The sequence below is a fragment of the Mandrillus leucophaeus genome, unplaced genomic scaffold (genome assembly GCF_000951045.1).
Source record: "Mandrillus leucophaeus isolate KB7577 unplaced genomic scaffold, Mleu.le_1.0 Scaffold1, whole genome shotgun sequence".
NCBI lineage: Eukaryota > Metazoa > Chordata > Mammalia > Primates > Cercopithecidae > Mandrillus > Mandrillus leucophaeus.
The window spans coordinates 17089419-17116462 of NW_012098097.1; the positions used below are offsets into that span (position 1 = coordinate 17089419).

Genomic DNA, 27044 nt, shown 5'->3' on the forward strand with positions numbered 1-27044 from the left:
CTGTCGCACCCACTGCATCCGTTCCTGTCGCACCCACTGCACCCGTTCCTGTCGTCATACTCACTGCATCCGTTCCTGTCGTCATACTCACTGCACCTGTTCCTGTCGCACCCACTGCATCCGTTCCTGTCGCACCCACTGCATCCGTTCCTGTCGCACCCACTGCACCCGTTCCTGTCGCACCCACTGCATCCGTTCCTGTCGCACCCACTGCATCCGTTCCTGTCGTCGCACCCACTGCATGTTTCCCGTGTGTTGGGTGAGAGGCTGCCTTTCTTGAAAAGTGAGAGAAAGGGCTGTTGTGAGAGGGGACGTGGGGATGGAGATAACCCTTTCAAAACCAGAGCCTTAGGGGCTGAGGCTCCGGAAGCGCACACTCGTAAAGCACTCTGAAGCCTGAGGACCCTATGGATAGCCTTTGAATAACCCCAGGTGTGCTTCGCACATGCCTGTACTTGACCACAGATTTAAACCCATGTGCACACATGCACGCTCACACATTTATGCACAGATGCAGCAGTGCATACACGTGTACACCTGCACACTGACACATGCACGTTGACGTGCACACCCAGTTGAATGCGCATACCCACTCCCACAGATATGCACACGTGCACACCCACACAATCGAATGCACAGAAACACCCGCAGATATGTACACGTGGACACCCACATGATTGAATGTGCATACACTCACAGATACGCACATGCACACACCCACACAATGGAATGCACACACACACCTACAGATATGCACATGTGGACACCCACATGATTGTGCCCCCCACAGATATGCACATGTGCACACCCACACAATTGAATGTACACACACACCCCCACAGATAGGCACACGCACACACCCACAGAATAGAATGCACACACAACCGCAGATATGCGCACGTGGACACCCACAGGATTGAATGTGCATACACTCACAGATATGCACACCTACATACCCACATAAATGCACACATACCAGCAGATATGTACATGTGGATACGTACACGATTGAATGTGCATACACAGATATGCACATGTGCACACCCACACAATCAAATGCACACATCCCTGCAGATATGCACACGTGCACACCCACATAATCGAATGTGCACACACCTGCAGATATGTACACATGCACACTCACAGAATCGAGTGTGCACACATGCACACGTGATCGAATGTGCACGCACCCACAGAGATGCACATGCACACATCTAATCAGATGTGCACGCCCACAGGATCGTATGTGCACACATCCACAGATGGCACACGTACACACCCACACAAACGTGCATACCCCCCCACATATGCATTCACACTAACACAAATGTGTAGACACCCGCAGGTATGTACACATGGACACCTGCACAATCGAGTGTGCACACCCCCCATGGATATGCACACGTGCACACACAATTACCTGTGTACACACCCCTGCAGATATGCACACATGCGCGCACACAGGATAGAATGAGCACACACCCACAGATAGCACACGTGCACACCCACACAACTGAATGCACACCCCCCACAGATATGCACACATGCATACCCAATTGAATGTGCCCACACTCAGAGATGCACACCCACACAATTGAATGTGCCCCCCTACAGATAGCACACATGCACACCCACAGAATCAAATGCGCACACACACCCACAGATATGCGCATGTGCACACCCGCACACCCACACAATAGAATGCGCACACACACCCGCAGAGATGCATAAGTGGGTACACCCACAGACGTGCACACGCACACATCCACACGATCAAATGTGCACATGCATCTGTAGACATGCACAAGCAGACACCCACACACCCGCAGCCGTGCACACCCACATGGGCGAATGTGCACACACACACCCCCACAGACAGCACACGCTCACACCCACACAATTGAATGCATACACGCACCCGTTCACAGGTTAATTGCTGCCTCAGCTATGAGCTCTTTTTCATTGAATGTTATGGCAAACTGTTCCAAAGGATAACATAGATTGACATTCATCTTCATTTTATGTTTCCTTATGGTTCATAGGAGTTTATTGGAAAATTAGCAACATACACATCATTTTGGGGAATGGAAAGTGAGGCAGAGTAAGGCAGAACACCCACTGTAGCATTATAAGCAAGTAGAATAAACTGATAATACCTTCACCAGCAATGCACTTTTCCTAGCGGAAATAAATTATTTGTATAAATAGCCTCTCGATGTTTGTGTGTTATTTAGTTATAACATCACATTTTTCTTTTTTACATACGGCACTTTACTGCTAGTACTGAAAATGCTTTTTCTGACATTTTTTCAGTGATTGTCATTTACTTCAAATATGCAGCTAGAGCTAATAGAAAAACAGTTAAAACAATTTGTTGTAATGGTGAGCTATTTATAAGCAAACATTTATAAAAGATCTTCTGTAAGACGGCTTAGACTTCAAAATACTTATCAGTCTTAGAGTCATTCAGATGTTTTTACAACCAAAAGTAGAAGCACCTTTTAATATTCATGCTTAATATTTATAAAAACTGAATTGGAGGTTTTGTTTGTTTTCGAGAAGAAGCTGCATTTGTAAAAACAGGAAAGTGCCAGTTCAGAGGTGGCGTAGCGCGCCGCCTTGGGAGGCGTGTGTGTGGCCGTAGCTCTGTGAGCACACGCGTCAACCCGGCGTTAGGATACCCGGGCCCTCCTTCGTAGTGTGAACACTCTGGCCGTGTCCTGCAGCTTCGCCTTCTTAGCTCCTTGCTGGGATTTTCCAGCATCCCTTTGACTTGTCCTCTTTTGTCCTTTGGGTCTGAGGTCACCCTGGGCCTCCTGGCTCTCCGTGGAGCTGAGTGTGGGTGTGTCTTGCTGGCAGACAGGTTCCGGGGCTGCAGCATCCCCATTGCCCACCCGGATGTTCCTGGGACTGTAGGCTGCCAGCTGGCACAGGGCCACAGCTGCCGTCTGCTTCTGCTCCTCGCTGCTGTCCACCGCACGTGCGTCTGGAGCCTCCTCGCTGGGGCCTGTGGGTGGGGCCCCGTCACCGTCGAGGCTGCCTGGCTTGGTCTCAGGGTGGCTGGGCACATCCTCAGAACCTTCTGTCCCAGTCTTCTGTAGAGCAGCAGCAGCAGGTTCTGCAGCTCGTGGTTGACTGGGGAAGGGAGGCCTCAGAGCCGGGGCGTTGCAGGGGTCCTTCACTGAGAGATTGAGAGGAAGGTCCTGCAGCTCTGAGAAGCTGGCGGTTTCCGCCTGGGGGCTGCCTTGGTACGTGGGTTCGTGGGTGGCTGCCGGATTTATCTCTGATTTCTTGGAGAGGTTGAGGGGACCCATCCTGGAGCTGTCCTCCGGACTGGAAGGCGCAGCCTCCAAGACGAGAGAGGTGCTTCCTGTCGGAGCGGGGGGGTCTCCGTTCACAACATTGAGGCTAGAAGAAGCCAAGAGAAAGCTTAGTAGGAGCTTGCTTAGAAAAGCAACTGCGTGAAGCAGTTTGAACAAGTATAAACTTGGCTCATGGAACCCAACCAGAAACATTCCCTTGGTGGTTTTGAAAATGACATTTTCTTACCTTATTGGAGACTCTGTTCTGGTCTCAGGAGCCTGGGCGGGTCGGCATTCTGCGACTTTCTTCACAGGCTTGAAGGCTGTGAGGCTTTGCTCCGGCTGATAGAGTCTTCCCAGTGCACTGGAGGCCGCCTTGTTGGAGAGGTCGCACAGGCCTTCGCAGGTCTGGCTCGTCTGCGTGAAGTTGGTGGGGCTTGGCCTCCCCGGGGAGCCTGTGGCTGCGCTCCCTGCGCGGGGGCTCATTTTGGACCCTTCCGTGTCTCTCTGCCCAGGCTTGGAGGAGTCTTTAGCCTCAGGAATTGGACTTTCGAACTCGATGTGTTTTCTGTTGGGGTCTGAAGGGTTTAACCTGGAAGGACTTGAGGCTGGATAGACCAGGGTGGCTTCTTCAAGCAGGTGAGAGCTCTGCTCTCGGGTGAGGCCAGCGACAGGTGGGAGTCTGAGACCGTAGGAGGAAAACGCAGTCTCTGGCCTGTAGAATCCGTAAGGAATCGGCAGATTAGAGGGATATTGCTGGAAAAACCTGTAATGATCATATGTGGCTGGAGATGGACTCAGGTGCTTAGGGATTGGCCCCGGGTGAGGCAGAAAGTGTCTCGGGTCTTGGGCTCCGTAGACTGACAGCAGGGGCGCGTCGCACTCGGGCGAGCTCCCAGCCAGCAGGTAAGGCGAGTAGATGGTGGCCAGTCCGTGCTCTGTGTAAAAGTGAGGCGGGTACTCTGGGATTGTGGGGTGCATGTAAGGGGAAATGGCCCCAAGCCCCTTTGTAGATGAGATTTTATGTGGAAACTCTGGTGGAAGGAAAGGTGAGCCGGCTTTCCAGGGGTAGCCAGGAGCGTGGAAGGCCGACTTGGTGTGGAAGGAGGTGGCCTTGGCAGTGGGGTTGGGTAAAGCCAGTGTCTCAGGCGCCTCAGCGCTGTCTGGCCCCTTAAGTCTGTGCTCGCCGACTGGAACAAATGCAGAAGGCCGAGCTGCGCCTTCCAGAGCAGGCTGGGCACCGAGGGCGGCTTCCGGAGCTGGGCTCTCGCAGGCTGATGCCCTGTGGAGGGCTGGCTTCTGTGCTGGGCACCTGTGGGTTCCCCGGGCTTGCAGCTCCAGGTTTTCCTTGATGTCTTCCCTGGCAGAGCTGTGCTGAAGCTTTGAGTCAAAGGCGGAGACTCCGTTGGTGGCAGACTTGGAAGAGGCTGGCTTGGCTGTGGCGTCGGGCTGGTTGGTTTGCTTAGGGTCTAGCGAGTTAGATTTAGAGCACTTGGGAACTCGATCCTGCTCTGATACTAAAGTAATCGAGTTTTTACAAAGACCATACTTCATGTGATTAAAAAGATGGGACTTCTCGTTGCAAGTAAAGGGACACTGGAAACATTTATACTTGAAGGGCTTTCCCGGAGGCCTGGGGATGTAATGCGGCTTTTTTGGCTTCCGCTCTTTGAGAAGACTCATTTTCCTTCTTACGCCTCGGACTCTGGCCGTCCAGGTGGCGTGATCACCGTCGACGCCTCGTGCACCTCGTGGTTTCTGAAGAGGCACCTCCCGCTTTGCCTCTTTCCCGAGCGCTTCTACCGGAAGCCAGCTCTGTGTGCTGAGGGTCTGGCGAGAGCCTCTGTCGTCTGGCAGCGGGGAGCTGCAACAAAGAGCAGAGTCTTGGTGTCAGGACAGCGAGTGAGGGGTCGGCGAGAAGCCGGCCTCAGCCTGCCACGCCGCCGCAGGATCCCGGGAGCAGAGCCCCGGAAGGGCCGAAACCGCCTGCTCCTGAGGTCACAGAAGCAGCCCTGCCCTTGGTACCCTGGCTGCTAACTCCCCCCCATGTTTTCTGAGTCTGATCTGAGAGTCGCCTCGGGGCCTAGAGGTGGAGTGTGGTGTGTGGTGCGTTGAGTGTCTGTTCTGAGAATGCCTGTAAGCCTTTGAGTTTTGGGAACTTCTATCCTGTGACCTGGACCTTTCCTTGAAAGCACGCTGCTGGGGGCTGAGGACCCCGAGCCGCCTCCCAGGGTCTGGACAGAGTCCTGTCCCAATGCTGCCTGACTCTGCTTGGAGGGTTACACGCTTGAAACAGTGGGGGTGTGGTTGGCCGCACTCTCACCTGAAATGCAAAGGGGTTTGTGGCCGTTTCCCCTTAACGTGTACCCCACAGTCGCAGAGTGACCCCTCACTTTTACACAGAGCATGGGCTGGCCACCGTCTACTTGGTCCTACCTGCTGGCCGGGAGCTCGCCCCAGTACAGCGTGGCCTGCTTTCGGTCTGCAGAGCCCGAGACCATGGATGCTCCCTGCCTCCCCTGCGGCCAATCCCTAAACACTCGTGGCGGTTTCTGCCCTCTTCAGCCACGTTGTTGGTGTATTCCTAGTGTGCTTATTTAAAAACGAAGAACATTCGAACACAAGACTCCACCCTGCTGCTTCTAAAGTCAGCTTTATCATTAAGTAGCATTTACGTTGTCTCAGATAGGAATACAAATGCTCTGTTTATGTTGACTTAAATGGTTGAAATACTGTTGAGGTGAATTTGTACATCCTGTGAGTGACAGCAGCATTGTGAGACATGCTTTCACGGTCACCCCGTTCCTGCTGGCCAGGAGGCACGGCCAGCAGCACCTGCCCATCCAGGTGCACCTCCAAATGGAAGAGCCAAAGCTTTGCCACACTCGTGCCCGAGAGGAGACTGGAGTGAGTGGTGTCTGCTTTAGAGATGGTTGGGCCGTGGGAGGAAGCTGTCCTGGCCCTTAACCTTTAGGGAGTGGGTTCAGCCCTTGGGCCACACCTGCTCAGGTCCCGGGACCCACGAGGGGCTGCGCTGTGATGTCGAGGCTGGCCTGCTCTTTTGGATTCTTCCAGAGGGTCTCTGTGTCCCTCTTACCAGCCCCAGGTTTCCTTCCGAGGCTGCGCTGCACACCGCTGGGGCTCTCGCCTGCCTCCTAACCCAAGGCTGACAGCAGAGGCTCTTTGTTTTTTTATGAGACAGAGTTTCTCTCTTGTCACCCAGGCTGGAGTGCAGTGGCGCAGTCTCGGCTCACCGCAACCTCCGCCTCCCAGATTCAAGTGATTCTCCTGCCTCAGCCTCCCGAGTAGCTGGGATTACAGGCGCCCACCAACACTCCCGGCTAATTTTTTTTTTTTGTATTTTTAGTAGAGACGGGATTTCACCATGTTGGCCAGGCTGGTCCTGAGCCCCTGACCTCAGGTGATCCACCCGCCTCAGCCTCCCAAAATGCTGGGATTACAGGCGTGAGCCACCACGCCCGGCCCAGAACAAAGGCTTTGAGAGTCTGGGGCTCTCCACGTGGCAGCTGGGCCTGGAGCGACTCAAGCAGCAACTCTGCCTGGGAGACAGCGTGAGTGGGAGATGGGGTGGAGGTGCTGTGGATCTGAGCACTTTAATTCGTATTAAAAATGTAAAAAGGAAAAGGTCTTTTAGCGTCTAAATATTTTCAAACAGCTTAAAAATAAAGTTAGATGACCCAAATGTCTATCAGTGATAGACCGGATAAAGAAAATGTGGCACATATACTCCCTGGAATACTGTGCAGTCGTACAAAGGGATGAGATCATGTCCTTTGCAGGGATGTGGATGGAGCTGGAAACCATCACCCTCAGCAAACAAACGCAGGAACAGAAAACCAAACACGCATGTTCTCACTCGTAAGTGGGAGCTGAACAGCGAGAACACATGGACACAGGGTGGGGAACATTACACATCAGGGCCTGTCTAGGGGTGGGGGTCGGGGGGAGGGAGAGCATTAAGACAAATAGCTAATGCATGCAGGGCTTAAAACCTAGACGATGGGTTGATGGGTGCAGCAAACCACCATGGCACACGTTTACCTATGTAACCTACACGTTCTGCACTTGTGTCCCAAAACTTAAAGTGTAATTAAAAAAAAAATACATAAAAGTAAAGTTAAATGGAGGGCAGGGGGCAGTGGCTCATGCCTGTAATCTCAGCAATTTGGGAGGCCGAGGTGGGAGGATCCCTTGAGCCCAGGAGATTGAGGCTGCAGGGAGCTGTCATCCTGCCGCCGCACTCCAGCCTGGGCAGCAGAGTGAGACCTTGCCTAAAAAAAGGCTAAATGGAAATGACTTAACAAAACTGTTTCAACTGCAGCTTTTTTTTTTTAAGGAATGGGCAGATGTGCCCATTCTTGAGTCTGCGAGGTTTTCTGTGTAGATATCAGGGTGGCTAAAAGTCGAGTGAGAAGCTGCCCCTTGAAAGTAGAGTGGTGTGTGTGGAGCCTAGGAGGCAGCTGTCCCTGAGGCAAGGCCGCCTCCCTGCACCCCGTGTCCTTCCTCCCACACGCCACAGGCCAGGGGTGGAGGCTGGGCTTTCGTATGGCTGCTCCGAACTCTGGGGAAGTGCTCTGATTTTATTCTCAGCACACTGGTTTCTCTACTCATTTATTCATATTTCTTTCTTTTTTTTTTTTTTTTTGAGGCGGAGTTTCGCTCTTGTCGCCCAGGCTGGAGTGCAGTGGTGCGATCTCGGCTCACCGCAGCCTCTGCCTCCTGGGTTCAAGCAATTCTCCTGCCTCAGCCTCCCTAGTAGCTGGGATTACAGGTGGCCACCACCACGCCCAGCTAATTTCTTGTAATTTTAGTAGAGACGGGGTTTCACTATGTTGGCCAGGCTGGTCTCGAACTCCTGACCTCAGGCGATCTGCCCGCCTCAGCCTCCCAAAGTGCTGGGATTACAGGCGTGAGCCACCTTGCCCAGCTCCTTTGTTCATATTTCTTAAAAACCCAAAGAACCACCCTTCCCCCTACAAACTGCCTCTGTTAACATACTTTAAGTTCTTTAAGACATTTATTTACTAAGAAGTGGTCTGGGTAGAAAAGAGGGGTTCTGCTGACCTGTCGCCTTCTCTGTGATGAGTTTCTGTGTAGCAGGAACTCATCACAGCCATCTTGTCCTTGGATGAGGACAAGATGTTTGTTACCCCACAACCAGGGAGGGTGTCGGGTGACACCCTGGGGTTCAGACCCGGCGCTCAGCACCCCTCTCCCACCGTGGGCCGCCACAGAAGCTACAATGAACCGGGTCAAAGCCAAGCGAATGAAACATGTAATGATCGTTTTGTCTTTGTCTTTCTAATTTCCCCCTATTAGAAAAAAGAACGTGAACTACTTCTTTATGGGCTCAGTCCCTACCGTGTGGGGCAGACCTGCCCTGGGTGATGAAAGCAGTTTCCCTGCCTCCCTTCAGGAAGTGGAGAAGCCGGTGCCTGGTTCCAGCCAAACGCTGGGCCAGCCAGATCAGTCGGTGGGGCCTGTGCCGGCACGCCTCGCCGCGCTCCCTGGTTCTGAAGGCGTGAGAACCTCTGCAAGTCAGGTTCCCATGATTGTATAGGATATGTTATGGCAGGGATCTGAAAACTGATGATTTCATCACTAGCTGGAAGCATCATGATCAAAACGATGACAGTTGCAAAACGTTCATCAAGTGAGAGCTGCGTCCTTGCGATACCGAAACGTCGCCTCTAGCACCTGAAACACAAGCCCTCAGAGGGGCAGGTGACTCCCTCGGGATCTAAGAAAGTGAGGACTTTAGTTTTCGAAGCAGCATTATTTCACATTGCTGATACTCTCAGGCAAATAAATAAATAACCCGTGTTGGTTAGATTTTCTCAAAAGCTTTACAGCAGGCAAGTTACGTGTAAGCTCTGCTATTAGCCAAAATAGTAATTAGGAAAATAATTGCTTTTATATTAGTATGTCTCTTTTCTAGTCAGATGTTATTATCTGAAGTTTTGAACGATTTGCCCTTTTGTTCTTGGATCAATTAGTTGACGTAAGCAGGTGTGGCAGGGAGGAAGCCCCTGGTGAGTGAGAGCATTTTGGAGTTGAATTGCTTGAAGGAAATTTGTGTAAACATGGAGTCTCGGGCAGTAGTTTTAGTAAAACCTGGATAAACTGACCTCTCAGACCTTGGATAAACTGACCTCTCAGGCTTGCACAATTTGCTAATTAAAACAGGGAGCACAGCTGCTTCAGTGTAAGCCGGGTGGAGTTCACCTGATCTATAAAACTACAGTAGTGTCAGAGGAGTAAGTGGGATAAAATTGTTGCTTTGGTAAGCTTTCAAATGATGATGTCAGCCTGTGAGTTCTGTGTCCTGCTTCAGTGAGGTTTATAAGGATGAAGAAACCAAACCCAACGGCCAGTACCTCCGGCTGTCACATCTGTCTGTGGGCACGGCGTTTAAATTGTCTCTGGTCAGTTTCTACCAGCCCGACTTTGTACTCTGGCAACTGCTGGTGTTAAATATTCCCAGAAGAGTATGTTGTTGCCCAAGCAGTGTAACCCAGAACTCTAGCTGTTTATAGTAATTTGGATTTGCATTTAGAGGTGCAGTTTTTCTCTAGAGGTGAAAAAGAAGTGCCGGGCATCTTCTCCTGGGGGAGGCATGTTTCCATTTTAGTTAATAACATGCCTGGAGAGTTGTCTATCTGTCTAGTAATAAAGCAGAGTCTCGTTCATTATCTGCTTTCATTTGAGAACTGCAGTGCTAGCATGTTTTACAGTGAAGACCTCGGTGTGATCCTGAAGGAGGGTCTCATCCTCCTCTCGATTCCCACTGGATCGGCAGGAAACGTTAGCAGGGTGGACATTCCACAGAGCTTCTAGATCTGGATCAAAGGTGGCTGTTACTGAAATACTTACGCAGACTCTTCCCTGCCTGCTGCTGGCTAACGTGTGCCCTCTCCTCCAACCCACCTCCTCTGAGCCCGCCTGACACAAAGACTTCTTTCTCCAAATCATTTCAGACCAAGCAGCCAACGTAGACAATGTCTACACTAAAGGGCATAAGAACAGTGGGGTGCAGTGGCTTAAAACATGCTCAGGATCCCGCCGAGCTTTCGCCAGGCTTTCTTGCTGTATTTACAGATGCCGTTCTGTGCCTTTCTAAGTATTTTAAATGTCGTGTGCTCAGCCGATGCACTTGGCTTCTGGAAAGTGCGCTGAGCTGAGAGCTCACTTCTCTTCCTGCTCAGCGTGCACTGGGCTGGGTGTTGGGGCGTAGCTGCCCACACAGACAGTGCTTTGAAGAGTGAGTGGTTTCGGTTGGCCACGGGGTTGTGTCTGTCTTGTTTTTAAAGTTCTAAATTGCCAATATACTGTCTTTCCAAAGGTTCCTAAATGTGGACAGTCAATGCAGCAGACAGTTGTTGGGGTGATAGTGAGAAGCTGGGATGCTTAACAAGCTTCTGAGGAGTTTGAACTTTGAAAATAGATGAGAGAAAGAGTTCTTAAAAAAAACACTTTGATAGGACACAGTGGAGGTAATTACAGTTTAACTTTATGGGACGTTTCTGTGACAGGCTGGGCGACCATGGGACGTTCCTGTGACAGGCTGGGCGACCATGGGACGTTCCTGTGACAGGCTGGGTAGTTATGGGACGTTCCTGTGACAGGCTGGGTAGTTATGGGACGTTCCTGTGACAGGCTGGGTAGTTATGGGACGTTCCTGTGACAGGCTGGGCGACCATGGGACGTTCCTGTGACAGGCTGGGCGACCATGGGACGTTCCTGTGACAGGCTGGGTAGTTATGGGACGTTCCTGTGACAGGCTGGGTGACCATGCTTATCATGTGTCCTAACCTGTGCCTGAGACTGTGCTGTAATGTTCCTTCTGGTGGTGTCCAGCTGTCTGGCAAGGAGCCTGCTGGGCTGGAGCATTGTGAAGGGCATGCTGTAATTACAATATTGTGATGTGGCATTGTTGCATAACTCAAGGACACACCATTGTCGCCTACCCACTGGGATGTCGCAAGAACGAGATTTGTGAGTTTTACTCCAATTGAGCTTTTCCAGTGATTGACTGCCCCTCCCTCCCAGCCTTTCGGCTCTTTAAAATGAAGGATAAACCTCAGGACAACCAAGACCTGGGGAAAAGACAGTCTTCGGGAATATAATTTGGAAGAATGGATCCAGAAAAACAACCAGGGGCTCTTACTCTAGTTTCGGCAGGAGATCCCGAGTTACAGACCTGAGCTCGTAAACAAACGCTCACCACTTTACAGTCACCGCCTCATCCTGAAACTCCGGTCAGAAATGCTGGAAGGCCTTTGCTACTGCGCAGTGAAGATTAGGGGCACAAATGTGGACGGATTGTGCTGGGTCAATAATTGTTCTGCTCCAAAGCAGATTTATGAGAAATTTCATGTAAGGAAAAAACCCTTTTTGTGTCTGTGTATACATGTACATGAGACTTTAACAACCAAACAGAAAACCCCTTTGGTTTGGTTTTGTTTTTGAAAGCTTATGTTCAATTTTAAACTTTATGTAAGCTTATGTACTTATTTTAAACTTTAAAAGTATTAAAAGTTAAACTAGATATTAAATTCGGCACTGTCTAATGTGCATACACCACACACTTATAATCCTAAATTCAGCTCTGTCTAATGTACATACATCACACACATACATAACCCTGAATTCAGCAGAATGTACATATACCACACACACACATATATATAACCCTCTATTCAGCCTAGTGTACATAGACCACACATACACATGTAAACCCTAAATTCAGCAGAATGTACATACACCACAAATATATATAACCCTAAATTCAGCAGAATGTATACACACCACACATATAAACCCTAAATTCAGCCTAATGTACATACACCACACATATATATGAACCCTAAATTCAGCCTAATGTACATACACCACACATATATACAACCCTAAATTCAGCCTAATGTACGTATACCACACATATTTATAAACCCTAAATTCACCCTAATGTACATATACCACACACATATGTATGACCCTTACCTCTTGTTAGCATTTATTATAGTTGGTTTTTGAGGTTAGGAACAGTTAAGCAATAATATGAATTTGTGTTGGTTTAACTTTTATGAATTTTAGGGCAGAACAAGGAGTTAATTTCCAGATAAGCTTGTTCCTGTTCTTAGAATTAAGTGTCAGCCTCATTAGAAGTTTTGTAATCGTGGTCTGCATCCCAGCCATGCACCTGCTGGGTCCTGAGTAATCCTTGAAGCCCAGAGCAAGGCAGAGCAGACACGGGGCAAACGCTGCGTTCAGCCGGGTATTTTAGATACATCTGAGAAGAGTTTTAAAATAAAACTTGAATTTGAAAAGAAATAGTAAGTACTTACCAGAGGTGGGCAGTGCTGGGATGTGGCCGGGTCTTGGTGCTGGTGGCTGGCGGTGCTCAGGAAGCAGTACCTGTTCTCACGCTTGCTTGGTGAAACTGGAGCCGGCTGTTCCAGTGGGAGGGATTTAAGTGTAGGAGTTGAGCCCTCGGGGCGTAGAGATGCACCTGATATTCCTCCTGCCCGCAGCTACAATTCATGTGTTTGCACCCACCGAGCTGCTGCAGGCAGCCTCCCCAGCACTGGACCCAGCGAGCAAGTATCTGGCAGACTCCCGGCGCCGTCTGTGAGTGCCGGGTGCGGTGTCAGTGCTGCCTGGACGGCCATGGGTCGGAGGGCTTCCGACGTGTCCGCAGTTAGAGCGTAGATTACTGTATTCATCACACCTGGTGAATATTTGGCGTTACGGCAAAGACATGTGAGACTTCCCTTTAGAACCTGAGCGTGTGTACACGGGAGGCAGACACTTCGGTTGATTCTCAAGTACACGTACCCTGGGAGGTACAGCATTCATGGCGTCCTTGCCAAGAAGGGTCCAGTGAGGCCTTTGAGGGTCTGAGTACCTTCCACCCTCTACCCTGCTCCTGAGAGTCTCTGTCCCTGGTCCTCCTCGGGAGCTGAGCTGGCAGGGAGGGAGCTCACCCGGCACCGGGCTGCAGGGACCTGCCGGAGCTTGCCCGACCGACGCCAGGCACCGCAAGAGCCGCAAGAGCTGCGGAGCCCGGTGTGTGGGTGCGGGGGAGGGGGAGGGGCCAGCTGTGAGCTCCCGCAGACCACCCCCCACACACTTTAAATTGCAGAGGCACTTGATGTGGGGACCAGTTTTTACCTCCACACCCCCTCCCCCCAGACTGCTTGCTTATTTAATCGGAGGCCGCACCCCAGCTGTAGCGAAGGCTGGAATGTGGTGTCGGTTTGAGGACTGGGAAAGGAGGTGGGATGAGCTGTTGTCAGGCCCTTGGATGAGCCTGAGGCTGCAGGGCAGAGGCTGCAGGGCAGAGGCGTAGGGACAAGCTGGCCAGGACGGACACGCTGTTTCTGTTTTTTTTTTTTTTTTGAGACGGAGTTTCGCTCTTGTCGCCCAGGCACCCGCCACCACGCCCGGCTACTTTTTTGTATTTTTACTAGAGATTTTTACCGTGTTAGCCAGGATGGTCTTGATCTCCTGCCCTTGTGATCCACCCACGTTGGCCTCCCAAAGTGCTGGGATTACAGGTGTGAGCCACCACGCCTGGCCTATTTTTTTGTTTTTGTTGTTTATTTTTTTCCTTAAGATTTTATACGGCTTTGCTTTTACTTTTATATTTAATTTTTTTTTTTTTTTTTTTTTTTTGAGACAGGGTCTTGCTCTGTCACCCAAACTGGAGTGCAGTGGTGCGATCACAGTTGGCTGTAGCTTCGAACACATGGACTAAGGTGATCCTGCTGCCTCAGCCTCCCCAGTAGCTGGGACTACAGGCGCGGTCACTATGCCTGGTGAATTTTTTGTAGATGCAGGGTTTTGCCATGTTGCCCAGGATGGTTTAATACCTTAAATTTTTTTTTTGGTGACTTTTGTCCATTGAGACATCCGTATACTTTATGAAGTAAAAAAGAGTTATGTAAGTCTTATCACAAAAAACAGCAGTTCCCTGTCCCTCTTACCTATTCCTGGATAGCAAACTATCCCAAACTTAGTGGCTTAGAATAAGTACCGTTTTATTCCGTCTTCGGATATGTTGTGTCAGGAGTTTGTGGAGGGCCTGGCTGAGTGCTCCTTCTGTTTCATGGACACTGGGGTGGCTCAGTTAGGAGAAAGCTGGCAGGTGACTGGTCTGGCGGGTCCAGGACAGCTTCACTCACCTGCCCTCTGTCATGGAGGGGCAGCTGGGATCCTGCGATCCGCTGGAACCTCATCCTCACTCAGGAGCACTTCACAGGCCTCTCTAGGAGGGTGGTCAGCTGTGTGATGGCTCAGGACTTGAAGAGAGCAAGGTGGAACGTTCCAGTCCTCCAGAAAGCTGGGCCGTGGATTGTCAGGGCGTCCCTTCTGTCGCCTTTCTCTGCCGAGGAAGCCTCATGCTGCCCAGATGCAAGGCGGGAGCCGAGGGCTCCACCTCTCAGCGGCGGGAGTGCCGGGTGTCTGCGCTACGACTCCCTCTACCCAGAAGCCCCACCTCGGCCTTTCCTGAGCTGAGTGTTCTGGTGTTTACCTCCTCGATTCCAGCCTTCCTGATTTGTCGGTGGTCTGTGCCCTCTCTCCCTCTCTCCCTCTCCCTTTTCCTCTCCCTGTCTGGGTGTTGTCTGGTGGCTTGCCTTCATGGAAGGTGGGATTTGCCTCTCTTTGCCCCTTCTGCCCCCACGCCCGCCTGCCCACCATCCAGGGGGTTTTGCCTGCCTCTCCTGCACCGGAAGCTGCTGCTTGGATCCCATGTCTTTCTCTTGAGTTAATCATTTATTTTGACATGAGGTACATACCTTTTATAGGCTCTTGAGAAAGTGCGAGAGAGTTTTTTGGAGGCCTTGAATTATTGCAAATGGTTTTATCTGCCTGACTGCTAGTTTGGCTGAGTCTGGAACTTCAGGCCAGAAATCATTGACCTTCAGAGTTTTGCAAATTTTCTCCATTTTCTGCAGCTTCTACTGCTGCGGTTGAGAACCTTGATGCCATTCAGATTCCTGATTCTTTCTCTCTCGACATTTCGTGTGAAAATTTTCAAACATATGGACAAGTTGTAAGGATGCTCCAGTGAACTCTCATATACCTAACAGCGGGGTTCTGCAGTTAGCACAGCTGTCTGCGTTCCCTTCCCTTCCCCTCGCCATCCAACTTACCCCTTCCCTTCCCCTCGCCATCCAACTTACCCCTTCCCTTCCCCTCGCCATTCAACTTACCCTTCCCTTGCCCTCGCCATCCCGCTTACTTATCTTGCTGCATTTCAGGTCAGTTGCAGACATCAGTCTGCGTTGCTCCAAACACTTTGCAGGCATATTCTTATTAGTTTGTGATTCTTCTTTCAAAGGTAAGGTTTACATTCAGTGAAGGGCACAGGTCTTAAGAGGACCATTTAACGAGTTTTGACAAACATGTTCTCCCATTATGGCCCCAGAGAGCACCGTCACACCGATGCCACCCTTCCCCACCCAGACCGTGGCAACTGCAGGCTGATACTTTTCCACCATGGATTAGTTTTATGTATTGTAGGATTTTATGTCAGTAGTGGTTCCTGGTTTTTATGTACAGCTGTTTCTCACCTGCAGGTTCTTTCCTTTATCCTCAGTAGTCTTAGTTTTCTTAACTTTATATTCCAACACTTCTGTTAAGTATTTGATTCCTCATTTTGGTTTCCATGAGCTCTGTTTTGTTCTGAGTGTTCCTTTTGTAGCATCTCATCCTCATGCAGTAGTTGCAGTAGCTTTTCTTATCCTTCCTAAGGATTTTAGTGATAGCTTTCTTTTAGTGGGGGGTGGAGGAGTGGGGGTGGATGTTCTCCGTGTGTGTGTGTGTGTGTGTGTGTGTGTGTGTGTGTGTGTGTGTTTAAAGACCTGGGGTCTCGCCGTGTTACCCAGGCTGGACTGGAACTCCTGGTCTCAAGGGCTTCTCCTGCCCCAGCCTCCCGGGTAGCCGGGACTGCAGGAGTGCCATGCTGTGCCTGGTGCCTTCCCTGCATCTTCAGCATGGCCTCTGCCGAGCACCTCGGGGAGTCAGCCCTGTCTCCTGCAGAGGTGGGAGGCCTGCCCCCAGTGCTTCTTGGGTTAGGCCTACCGTGCCCCACCCCCCCGAGTTCTGTGGTGCCACAGACCTGGAGCTTTGTAGGTTCCTGTCCTGTGGATCAGGGGCAGTGTGGGTTTCCTTCCTCCAGGAGAGGGCTGGGCTTCTCGGTCTGAGGCGTTTCCTGCTGTCCCTGCACTTCCAGGCTCCTCCGTGGTCCTGGTGCTGCCTTTCCTGCCCTTCCTCTTCTACCCTGTAGCTTATGCCTTGAAAAAAGAAAATGGTCCGTTTCTGCTGTTTTTAGTGGGATTTTACCCACTATTTTTTATGTGTTCAACCCCCTATGTTACTCAGAAGTCTTGTGATTAGGTTTTTGACCAAATCTTAGGAACTGTCATGGGGGTGGCCGCTGGTGTTTCTTGCGTGTTCATGGTGTCGGGGCCAAGTGCACCACCTGTGCTGGTCCGTTCACTCAGGAGCACCAAGCACCTGGCCCGTGGAGTCCCCTCACATGTCTGTTTACTCAGGAGCACCAAGCACCTGGCCCGTGGAGTCCCTCCACACGTCCATTTACTCAGGAGCACCACGCACCTGACCCGTGGAGAACACACAGGTCGGGAACATGGCCGAGGTACCCAGCCCAGAGAGCGATGAGCAGAATTACACCAGATGTGGGGGGTGCTTCCCTGCGGTTGCAGACCCTGGGTGGGGAGGGAGCGGTACCTGGGGCGGTGGCTGCTCTTGGGGATAAGCCCTGGTGCCAGTGTGTTGGGGGGTGCCAGGAACACAGCAGGTGCTGGCGTTGCTGCCTCTGTGTCAGGGTCTCTCTCTCTAGGGGCACACAGGCTGGAAGCGCAGTCCTAGTTGAGCTTTCCTAGTTTCCAGGTGGGGGGATGAGGCACAGGACATGGCCAGCTCAGCCCCTTCCTCTCAGTCCTGTCCAACTCGGCCCCATCTTCTCTGTCCGTCCTGTCCAGCTTGGCCCCTTCTCTCCATCCTGTCCGGCCTGGCCCCTTTCTCTCCATCCTGTCCAGCTCGGCCCCTTCCTTTCCGTCCATCCTGTCTGGCCTGGCCCCTTCCTCTCCATCCTGCCCAGCCCACCCCGGTCCCTTTGAAGCATCATCCTCTCCAGCACTGTGTGCTGGGACTCAAGTCTCGGCTCTTCCATCTTCACCCTTTGTGACTTGGGGCAGCAATCACTGACCTCCCTGGGCCTCTGTCTTACCATCCGTGGAAGGGACTTGTGAGCGTCTCACGGAACACCTGAGGTGAAGGAAGGGCGTCGGCCTCCGTCCTACCGTCCGTGAAGGGGACTTGTGAGCGTCTCTCACAGGACACCTGAGGTGAAGGAAGCGCGTCACATCTTTGACCTTCTTAAAATGCAAGATTGTTTTTGATTTAATCCTTTGTGTTCCTTGTGGGGTGCTGCATCCAGAGGAAAGGAGAAAGGAAATGGAAACTCTGCAGAAAATCCAGAGGCCTGGCATCAGGCTCCCAGTCTGATTTTGCCACGGCTGTACGGGAGACGCAGCAACGTCCTGTCCCCTGAGGGCACGGCTTCAGGAACAGCTCCGGGCCTGAGGGTGCCTCTCGCCTGGCGGTGTCTCAGGCCTCTGCCCTCCTAAAGGGACTCAGGCCAGTGGGCGGGACTGTGGGATGGGACCGGGAGGCTGAGGGGGTGAGGGGTGGCGGGCAGGCTCCGGCTTCCCTTCCCAACCAGACTCTAGATCTGGGGGCAGGGCATCCTGGGTCTGTCGGCCGAGCGCATGTTAAGAGGAGGAGGAACAGAAGGCGTAGGAACCCCCACAGGCCTGTCATGTCTCCTGCCCTCCCCTGACCTGCATCCAGCTCTTAAGGGGTTTGGAGTACTTGCCCCTCCCCTTCCTTTGGAAAGTGTTTCTTAGAGTTTCTTGGTTGTCATTCATTTCTGGTTGGAATTCCCATAGTGAGAGACTGTCTTGGTTTTGTGCTGGCCTAGGGGCTGCCACGTGCCCTGTGCTGCTGAATGCACCACGGCTGTGATCCCTGTGCCCCCTCCACGTGCTGTGTCCAGCGTGCCACGTCCCCTCTTCCAGCCCTCTGCTGCCCACTGCACGCACTGCATCCAGCGTGCCGTGTCCTCTCATCCAGCCCTCTGCTGCCCCCTCCACGTGCTGCGTCCAGCGTGCCATGTACCCTCGTCCAGCCCTCTGCAGCCGCCTTCACGCACTACATCCAGCGTGCCGTGTCCTCTCATCCAGGCCTCTGCTGCCCCCTCCACGTGCTGTGTCCTGTGTGCCGTGTCCCCTCGTCCAGCCCTCTGCTGCCCCCTCCACGTGCTGTGTCCTGTGTGCTGTGTCCCCTTGTCCAGCCCTCTGCTGCCCCCTCCATGGGCTGTGTCCTGTGTGCCATGTCCTCTCGTCCAGCCCTCTGCTGCCCGCTGCTCTCTTTGGGATTTCCATTGTTTCCCCTTCCCCTTCCTTTCCTGGTTTTCTTCCCTAATGCGGGGGCCCTTCCTGCTGCTGCGGGGCCCTGCTGCGGCCTCTGCCTTCCGTCCCTGGCGGTAGTGAGACTGACCGAGACCCGGGGGAAGCCTGGAGACTGTCCTAGATTTCGGGAATGGTGCTACACAGGCTTGCTGGCTTGGGTTAGGGCCCTAGGCCCTGCCTCCGGGTTGCCTGGAAGCCGCCAGCTGGGCCTGGACACCTCTCTGCCTCCTGACACCTCGGAGCAGCGGAGCAGCAGCCCAGGAACAGGTTACGGCCTTCGCCTGTGTTACGTGGCCACCGGCCTGAGAGCCCCTGCAGACCGTGTGTTTTGGGAAGTCGATTTGACTGAACAGAGCACAACTGAGAAGGGGCTGCCTCCCTCCCCACCCACCCTCGTTGCCTGGGACTGCTTGTCCAGGAGCTGGGCCTCGGGTGTCTGGTCTCTGGGCCACATACACTAACAAGGCCAAGCTCAGCAGTACCCCCGGGGTCCTCAACCACCAGGTGCCAAGGTCTGGGCCCGACCTGCTCTGGGTGCTGTGGGCACCGCTCAGTCACTCTCTGCAGGTGACCGAGGAGACATCTGATTTCTCATTAACAATGAACAACCCTGAGAACATCAGTGGGGTTTTATTCGTTGTGTCAGACAGCTCAGCGATGCAGAGAAATGGAAGTGGAGTTGATTTGGCCGTTGTGGTGAGAGATGGCCAAGGCGTAGGAGAGAGTTTGGGGAAAGCTTTTCTTCTGGACATTGTTGACTTTGATGAGTAAGTGGAGGGCTTTATTTGTAACTTGAAGCCTGAGATTTGTCATGTCAGTACCTAAACTTTAATTTGTTTGTACAAATAATGCCACGATTTAATTTTTTTTTTTTTTTTCCTGAGACGGAGTCTTGCTCTGTCACCCAGGCTGGAGTGCAGTAGCGCGATCTCCGCCTCCTGGGTTCAAGCGATTCTCCTACCTCAGCCTCCCGAGTAGCTGGGATCACAGTCGCGTGCTACCACGGCTGGCTAATATTTTGTATTTTTAGTAGAGACGGGGTTTTACCGTGTTAGCCAGGATGGTCTTGATCTCCTGACCTCGTGATCCTCCCGCCTCGGCCTCCCAAAGTGCTGGATTACAGGGATTACAGGCGTGAGCCACCAGGCCGGGCCCAGGGTTTGAATTTTTATGAAACTGGAGCTAATTAATTTTTTCAGACGAGTGGGAGTGTAGCAAACAGCCCCTCTCTGTTGCCCCTTTTTCCTACCAAGGCCCCTCCAGGCTGCCTCTTGCCTGGTGAGTGTGAGGGGATGGGTGGGTGCAGCCCTGTGGGATGGTGCTCTGTGGCAGGGCTGACAGTTTCTGGGTGTGTGGCCTGTGGGTAGCCTTTGTACTGGGTGCACAGTCCCTGGCTCCTCCCTCCCAACACCTTCACCCCGAGCGGCCTTGAAAATGGGGCTCCTGGCGGCTCTGCAGGCACCGTCAGAGTCAGAGGGAGGGCGAGCAGCTTTTGGTTTCTGTTTAAACAGCGTCCTGTCACTCCCTCCTCTCCTAGTGCGGATTGGAGCTGCAGCTTCTGTGTTGAGAGGGAAACTTGAAACCCTGAGCTATGGCTTGTTTTGTCTTTGATTGGGAAACCCAATTCAGGTTTGTGAACCTGGGCCAAGTGTAAGAATTCCCACAGTTTTCCTCAGCACCTCTCCTCCCCCACCCCGACAGTGAAGCGTCTTAGGCTTCGGAATTCTCGCTCGCCTGACTCAGGCTTGTTAGTTTTCCAGGAGCAACTCCTGTGGCCCCCGTATAGGGAATTTCTTCAAAGGTGCCTTTACACACACAGCAGTCAGGTACAGAAGTCATCTAGTTAAATTGCACAAGGACAAGTAAAATTTAAAAAATTAACACTCAGATCTTCTTTTTTTTTCTTGCTACAAATAACAGTGGAAAACCTAGCAATGAAAATAGATGTGAACAGACAAAAGGCCAGTGGGGCTGGTCCCTTCTCATCCTCTCCCGTGTCTCCTGGAGGCTTCTCCACCTCTGTGTCTTCCCTCTCCCTCCTGCCTCTGCTGCCGGCTTCTCCACCTGTGTGTCTTCCCCTGCTCTGCTGCATCTTCTCCACCTCCGTGTCCCCCTCTGCCAGCTGCGTCAGTGCTGTTTACTGGGCTTGGTCTTCAGGGCCACTGTTTCTCCTCAGCTAAGTCCTGAGAGTCACATTTCCATCCATTGCAGTGAAATATTTTCCTTCATGTATCTCCAGACCTTGGTTTTGGCTCCTTTTCATATCTTCCTTGTTTCCTCGCTGTGGTTTTCATTTCTCCTTTCATCTCCTTAACCTGGTTTTCGATAGTGTCTTTTAGGTTATCTCAAGTTCATTTCAAGTTCTGAAAGTAAGGATAAAAGTCAGAACCGCGTTGCGCTGCGTTGCACTGGCAGTCGCTAGGCGTTGTTCCAAGCCTGTGGATAAACTGAGAGTCCTCGTGGTTGCCCCGGGGGTGGGACTGCCATCGTCCAGAGAGACCCGCTTTTGCCCGTGATGCCGCATGGGTCCCTCTCGCAGGATGTGACCTTGATGGTCTTGATCTCCTGACCTCGTGGTCCTGACAGGCTTTGTGTCCTGTCACCTCAGCCAGGCAGGACCTTCTGCTAGAACCCCCTTCACTGGGAGCTGGAGGAGAGAGCTGTGCACCATCTGGAGGCAGAAGCGAAGCAGCAGCCCCCGTGTGCTTGTGCGGCAGCTCCTGGGGCTGTGCTGTTGCTGGTTGTGTGTGCTGACACCGGACCCGCTGCGGTGTGGCTGTGCTTAGACTCTGGTGACTTGGCCCCCATGGCCTCATCAGCCCTGATCCATCCCTGCACTGAATTCCTGTGGGGCTTGTGGTGAGTCTGGACTGACTCAGCTTTCTAAAAGCGGAAAAGCAGAAGTTAACAGGGCTACGGAGATAAATGGACAGACCCAGTATCCTCCTGAGAGCTCAGAACACCTCTCAGTGATAAATAAATATGTAGCGGAGATATAGATACGTATAAAATGCACATTACATACTATGTGTGTACATACAGTATTTCAACAACAGGGGCAACTGGCTTGATTCCGTAATTGATACAGAATCCTGAGCCAGCCGTTGGAGAATACACGTTTGTAGACACCTGAAGAGCATTCACAGATATTACACATCGAGGCCATAGAACAAGTCTCGAGACATTCCAGAGACTCACTGGCGTACAGACGGTATTCCATGCTCACAAAGTAATGAAATTGAAAACTGTATACAGAACCGTAAGGGAAAGGTGATAATTTTTACTTAGAAGATATACAAATGTCTAAATCACATGAGTCAAGGAAGTCTCAGGAGAAGTTTTGAAATAAAAAGTTAAAAAAGTTTAAAAATAAAAACAAGTTAAAAAAAAAACAGTCACAAAATTATTCCATCTAAAATTTTGGGAAGCAACTAAGGAAACTTAAATCCTTAAACAGGTATGACGAAGTTGTGGCCTGCAGGCCCGATGGGGCCTCGGCCTGTTTCTATCCAGTTTTCGAGCCAAGAGTGTTTTTCACAATTTAAAAATGTTACCAATAAGAATAAACACAACCAAGCAGAGTCTGCGACGTGGACTGCACGTGGCCCACAGGGCCTGAGGTTCCCTCTGGCCGTGGCAGGAATCACTTGGTAACTCGGCCTCAGACGCACGTACAGAAAAGGGGAAAGGTTCACTCTGCACAGGGCGGGTGGGAGGAGGGCAGTGAGCAGAACCCTGGAAATGGAGGAGGTGGAAGACAGAGATGGGAAAGGACATGCAGAGCCAGACGCAGCTCTTAGAGAGAGCTGATGGGACCGCTAAACGCGTGGCCAATGGGCAGAAAGCAGGAGCCTTACGCACGGAAGGGAGCCCTCGTGTAGTCGCCGTGGAGATGGAAAATGGCGTGTTAAGAATACCTTTTGCCAGGAAATTTAGTAGCTCAGGCAAAATAGACATTCTGAGAGAAGCGTAATTTATCGAAGTTGACTCAGGTAGGAGTAGAAAAGTGACTCCTTGCTGCTTCAGTACCTCTGCTTGTAAGTTGAACAATTACTGTTGACCCCATAGGATTTTCAATGATTTTGTTGAGACGCAGTTCACATGCCATTCAGTTCTCTCGTTAAGTGTACAGTTCAGTGGCTTGTGATGCATCTGCAGAGTTTTGCGGCCATTGCCACAGTCGGTTGTAGGAACATTTTACCCCACGCTCCTTCGCTGCCATCCCCAAGCCCCCGTCCTCCCCATCGTAGACACCGCAGCTGTATTCTCTGTCTTTGCGTCTGCCCATTCTGGACGTTTCCTGTGAATGGAACCGTGCCCCCTGCGGTCCTCTGTGGTGGCTCCTTGCCCCGAACGTGGTGTTGGCGTGGTCCGTGGGCATCGCAGTCCCCAGCAGTGCCCCTGTTCTTTTCCTTGTTGAAGCCTGTTCCATCGTGTGGCGTCTTCGTCAGCTCAGGCTGCGGCAACAAGACGCCACAGATGGGGGCTCACGCAGCACAAATGCTTCCCTCACGGCTCTGGAGGCGAGTGTCCGAGATTGAGGGGCTAGGCCGGGCGCGGTGGCTCACACCTGTAATCCCAGCACTTTGGGAGGCCGAGACAGGCGGATCACAAGGTCAGGAGATCGAGACCATCCTGGCTAACACGGTGAAACCCCGTCTCTACTAAAAAAAAAAAAAAAACTAGCCGGGCGAGGTGGCGGGCGCCTGTAGTCCCAGCTACTCGGGAGGCTGAGGCAGGAGAATGGCGTAAACCCGGGAGGCGGAGCTTGCAGTGAGCTGAGATGCGGCCACTGCCTTCCAGCCTGGGCGACAGAGCGAGGCTCCGTCTCAACAAAAAACAAAAAACAAAAAAACAAAAAAACAAGATCGAGGGGCCAGCAGGCTCGGTTTCTTCCGAGCTCCCCTGGGCCTGCAGGCGCTGCCTTCCTGCCGCGTGCTCGCCGCTCGTTCTGTGTCTGGGTGTCCTTATTTCCTCCTCTTATGAGGACACTGGTCATAGCAGATCCGGGCCCTACTCGCGTGGCCTCATTTTACCTTACGCATCTCTAAGGGCCACATCTCCAGATAGAGGCACTCGGGGGCACTGGGATTCAGCCCACGACGTACGTGGAGGCCGCGTTTTATTATCCAGCCGTCAGTTGGTAGACATTTGGGTTGTTTCCCTGTAGGCTGCTGTGAATAAAGCATTTGTGTGTGAGGTTTTGTGTGGATGTGGTTTTTGTCTTGGGTACAGGCCTGGCCATGGAGCATAAGGCTGTTTGGAGAGGTAAGGGAACGAACACACCCGGAGCTCAGAACCGTGTCTGGTGTGCAATGCGTCCTGTGTCGAGGTTGGTGACGAGGATGCAGCTCAGAACTGTGTCTGGCGTGCGACGTGTTCTGTTTCGAGGTTGGTGACGAGGATGCAGCTCAGAACCGTGTCTGGCGTGCGACGCGTTCTGTTTCGAGGCCGGTGACGAGGATGCAGAGCAGCTCCTGAGGATGGGAGCTTGTGATGCAGCTGCCTCTTTATGTGCGATGGGAAGGTGGCTACTCAGCTTTCTCTCTCTCTCTCTCTTTTTTTTTTTTTAATTAATTTGTTTTGTTGAGACAGGTTCTTGCTCCGTTGCCCAGGCTGGAGTGCAGTGGTGCAATCATAGCTCACAGCATCCTTGGCCTCCTGGGCGTGAGTGGTCCTCCGACCTCAGCCTCCTGAATAGCTGGAACCACAGGCATGTGCCACCGTGCCCAGCTGAGTGTGGCATCTTTTTTCTCCTTTTTTTTTTTTTTTAAGGGTAGAGCTTTGCCATGTGACTGGTCTCAAAGTTCTGGGCTTAAGCGGTCCACCTGTCTCAGCCTGCTAAGGTGCTAGGATTACAGGTGTGAGCCACTGCATCCTGCACCCGCCCCCCTTTTTTTTCTTCTTTTTTTGAGTCAGGGTCTTGCTCTATTGCCCAGGCTGGAGTGCAGTGGCTCAGTCACGGCTCACTGTAGCTTTGACTGCATGGGCTAGATCAGTCCCCCCACCTCAGCCTCACAAGTAGGTGAGTCTCAGGGGTTTGCCACCACACCCAGCTGATTTTTTCGATTTTTTTGTAGAGACAGGGTCTCACTATCTAGCCCAGGCTGGTCTTGAACTCCTGGCCTCAAATGATCTTCTCATCTTGGCCTCCCAAAGTATTGTGATTACAGGAATGAGCCACTGTTACTGGCCCCAGCTTTCTTTTGGTTAGTGTTTTCTCAGTATATTCTTTTCTGTCTTTTAATCTTTTTATATCCTTACATTTTAGGTATATGTTGATTAAATCTACCCTTTGATTTTAAGCTGGTGAGTTTAGTTCATTTGCTTTACTGACATGTTTGGATGTCTTTGTCTTACTATTTGAATTGCTTTTTCAGATTTTTCTTTTGTTTTTAAAAATTGTGGTTTCTATTGTGTCCCCCAACCTGGTCCCATTCCGCATCTTCTTCCTTATGGGTTTGGAAAAATCACATATTCCGTTCCTTGTGTTTTCTTCAGTGGTCGCCTTCAGCTTGTACCATGAATGTTAAAAGCCAACAGCTATAGCTTCTTAGCCTCCCCTCCGAATAACACACAGCCTACCCTGACCTTGATCACTTTCCACCTGACATACTTGACATCGTTGAGTTTTTAGTTCTTCTTGTTGAATATTAGGCATTACAGGTTGAGCACCCTGAATCCGAAAATCCCAAACTCATAACTTTTTGCATGCTGACTTGACACTCTGTGGGTGATGGGTTGCAGTCAAAACACAGGTAAACAACGCACAGTTGATTCAGCACCCGGGGGAAAAGATCCTTCCAGCCCCCTTCAGCTTGGAGAAATCCTTTCCACGTAAGACCGTGTTCCCTCATGCAAGCACGTCCACAAAGGGCGATAAAATGGCGGGGGTGCTGGCCGGACGCAGGCACTGCGGGCTCCTTACGAGGCTCCACACGGGCGAGACCTGTGCGCTCTGCTTGTGTGTGTGTGTCCCCTGCTCTGTGGTGTCCAGATACTGTTGACAATGTCAGAAAGGCCTGCAGATTACTTGTGTGGGTAACGGTGGTCAGAAAAGGAGCAAGCATTCATGTTCACACATCGCACAGAGAGCCAGGCTGCTGGAGGGAACTGGGCAGCAGTGTAAGAGCACGGTGCTGGAGTGGGTGCCAGATATGACCTCAGAAACAGGAGGAACGGTTGACGTTCTGTGCTGAAATGATGACCAGAAAAACACTGCACAAAGCTACAGGTGAAGTTTCCATCATGTATTGAAAGAGTGGATCTGTCAGCATCGCAGTGGACCCAGGCCACTTAACAACACCAATTGCAAGACAAGCAAAGCTCCATGTAAGGCTCCTAATTGCTTTCACGAAGCTCTGTCCTTGTGACTCACCACCTATGAAAGGCCACACCTCCTAACACCATGCCCTTGGGAGTGAGGATTTCAGCAGGAATTTGGGGGAACACAAGCATTGGGGTGTCGCATATGCCCGTGGCCTTCCTCCCATTGGCCTTCCTCCCTGTGGCCCTCCTCCCCGTGGCCCTCCTCCCCGTGGCCCTGTGCCCCGTGGCCTCTCTTCCCCTGCCAGCTGCCCCCTCACCCTGCTCTCAGCCTCACGGACCCCTCTTCGTCCTGTGTGGGCCACTTTGGCCCCCACCATCCCTTCTGGGACGTGCAACCCTATGTGGTGCCACCTGATGCTTCAGGACTGAATTTTCAGGAGGGGCAGGGAAAGGTGTTTGCTTTTGTAAAAAATTTTTTTAGAGCCAGGGTCACTCGGTTGCTCAGGCTGGAGTGGATGCAGTGGTGTAGTCACGGCTCACTGCAGTCTTGGCCTCCTGGACTAAAGCGATCCCTTCCACCTCAGCCTCCCAAGTCACTGTGGCACTATGGGTGTGTGCTACCACACCCGGCTAATTTTTTTTATTTTTTGAAGAGTTGGAATCTCACTGTGTTGCCCAGGCTGGTCACGAACTCCCATGCTCACGTGATCCACTCACCTCGGCCTCCCAAAGGGCTGGGATTACAGGTGTGAGCCACTGTGACTGGCCAGGTGTTTGCTCTTAAAAAACCATTTCTCTCTTTCTGTGTGTATGTGTGTTTTGAGGTAAAATTTCACATACCATAAAAATAACCATTAGGCCGGGCGCGGTGGCTCAAGCCTGTAATCCCAGCACTTTGGGAGGCCGAGACGGGCGGATCACGAGGTCAGGAGATCGAGACCATCCTGGC

The 27044-nt window shown here is 51.8% G+C and overlaps 2 protein-coding genes across 2 annotated transcripts in view; one reads left to right on the forward strand and one right to left on the reverse strand.

Annotated features, from left to right (window-relative positions):
* The window catches only part of TBCD (tubulin folding cofactor D), a 217007-nt gene that overhangs the window by 84225 nt on the left and 105738 nt on the right, over nt 1-27044 (forward strand). The window lies entirely within an intron of this gene.
* On the reverse strand, nt 1987-13259 carry ZNF750 (zinc finger protein 750). The gene is made up of 4 exons (XM_012000406.1): nt 12900-13259; nt 12671-12843; nt 3550-5166; nt 1987-3408 (listed from the first exon to the last, which is right to left on the reverse strand). Exons 3-4 carry the CDS (start codon nt 4983-4985, stop codon nt 2673-2675), a joined length of 2172 nt encoding a protein of 723 aa, XP_011855796.1. The 5' UTR covers nt 4986-5166; nt 12671-12843; nt 12900-13259; the 3' UTR covers nt 1987-2672.

Excerpts from the sequence above, each read along its gene's own strand:
- ZNF750 (XM_012000406.1), bottom strand. The coding sequence starts at position 4,985 with ATGAGTCTTCTCAAAGAGCGGAAGCCAAAAAAGCCGCATTACATCCCC. Across the intron at positions 3,409-3,549 it reads AGAACAGAGTCTCCAATAAG|CCTCAATGTTGTGAACGGAG; the intron begins GTAAGAAAATGT and ends GGCTTCTTCTAG.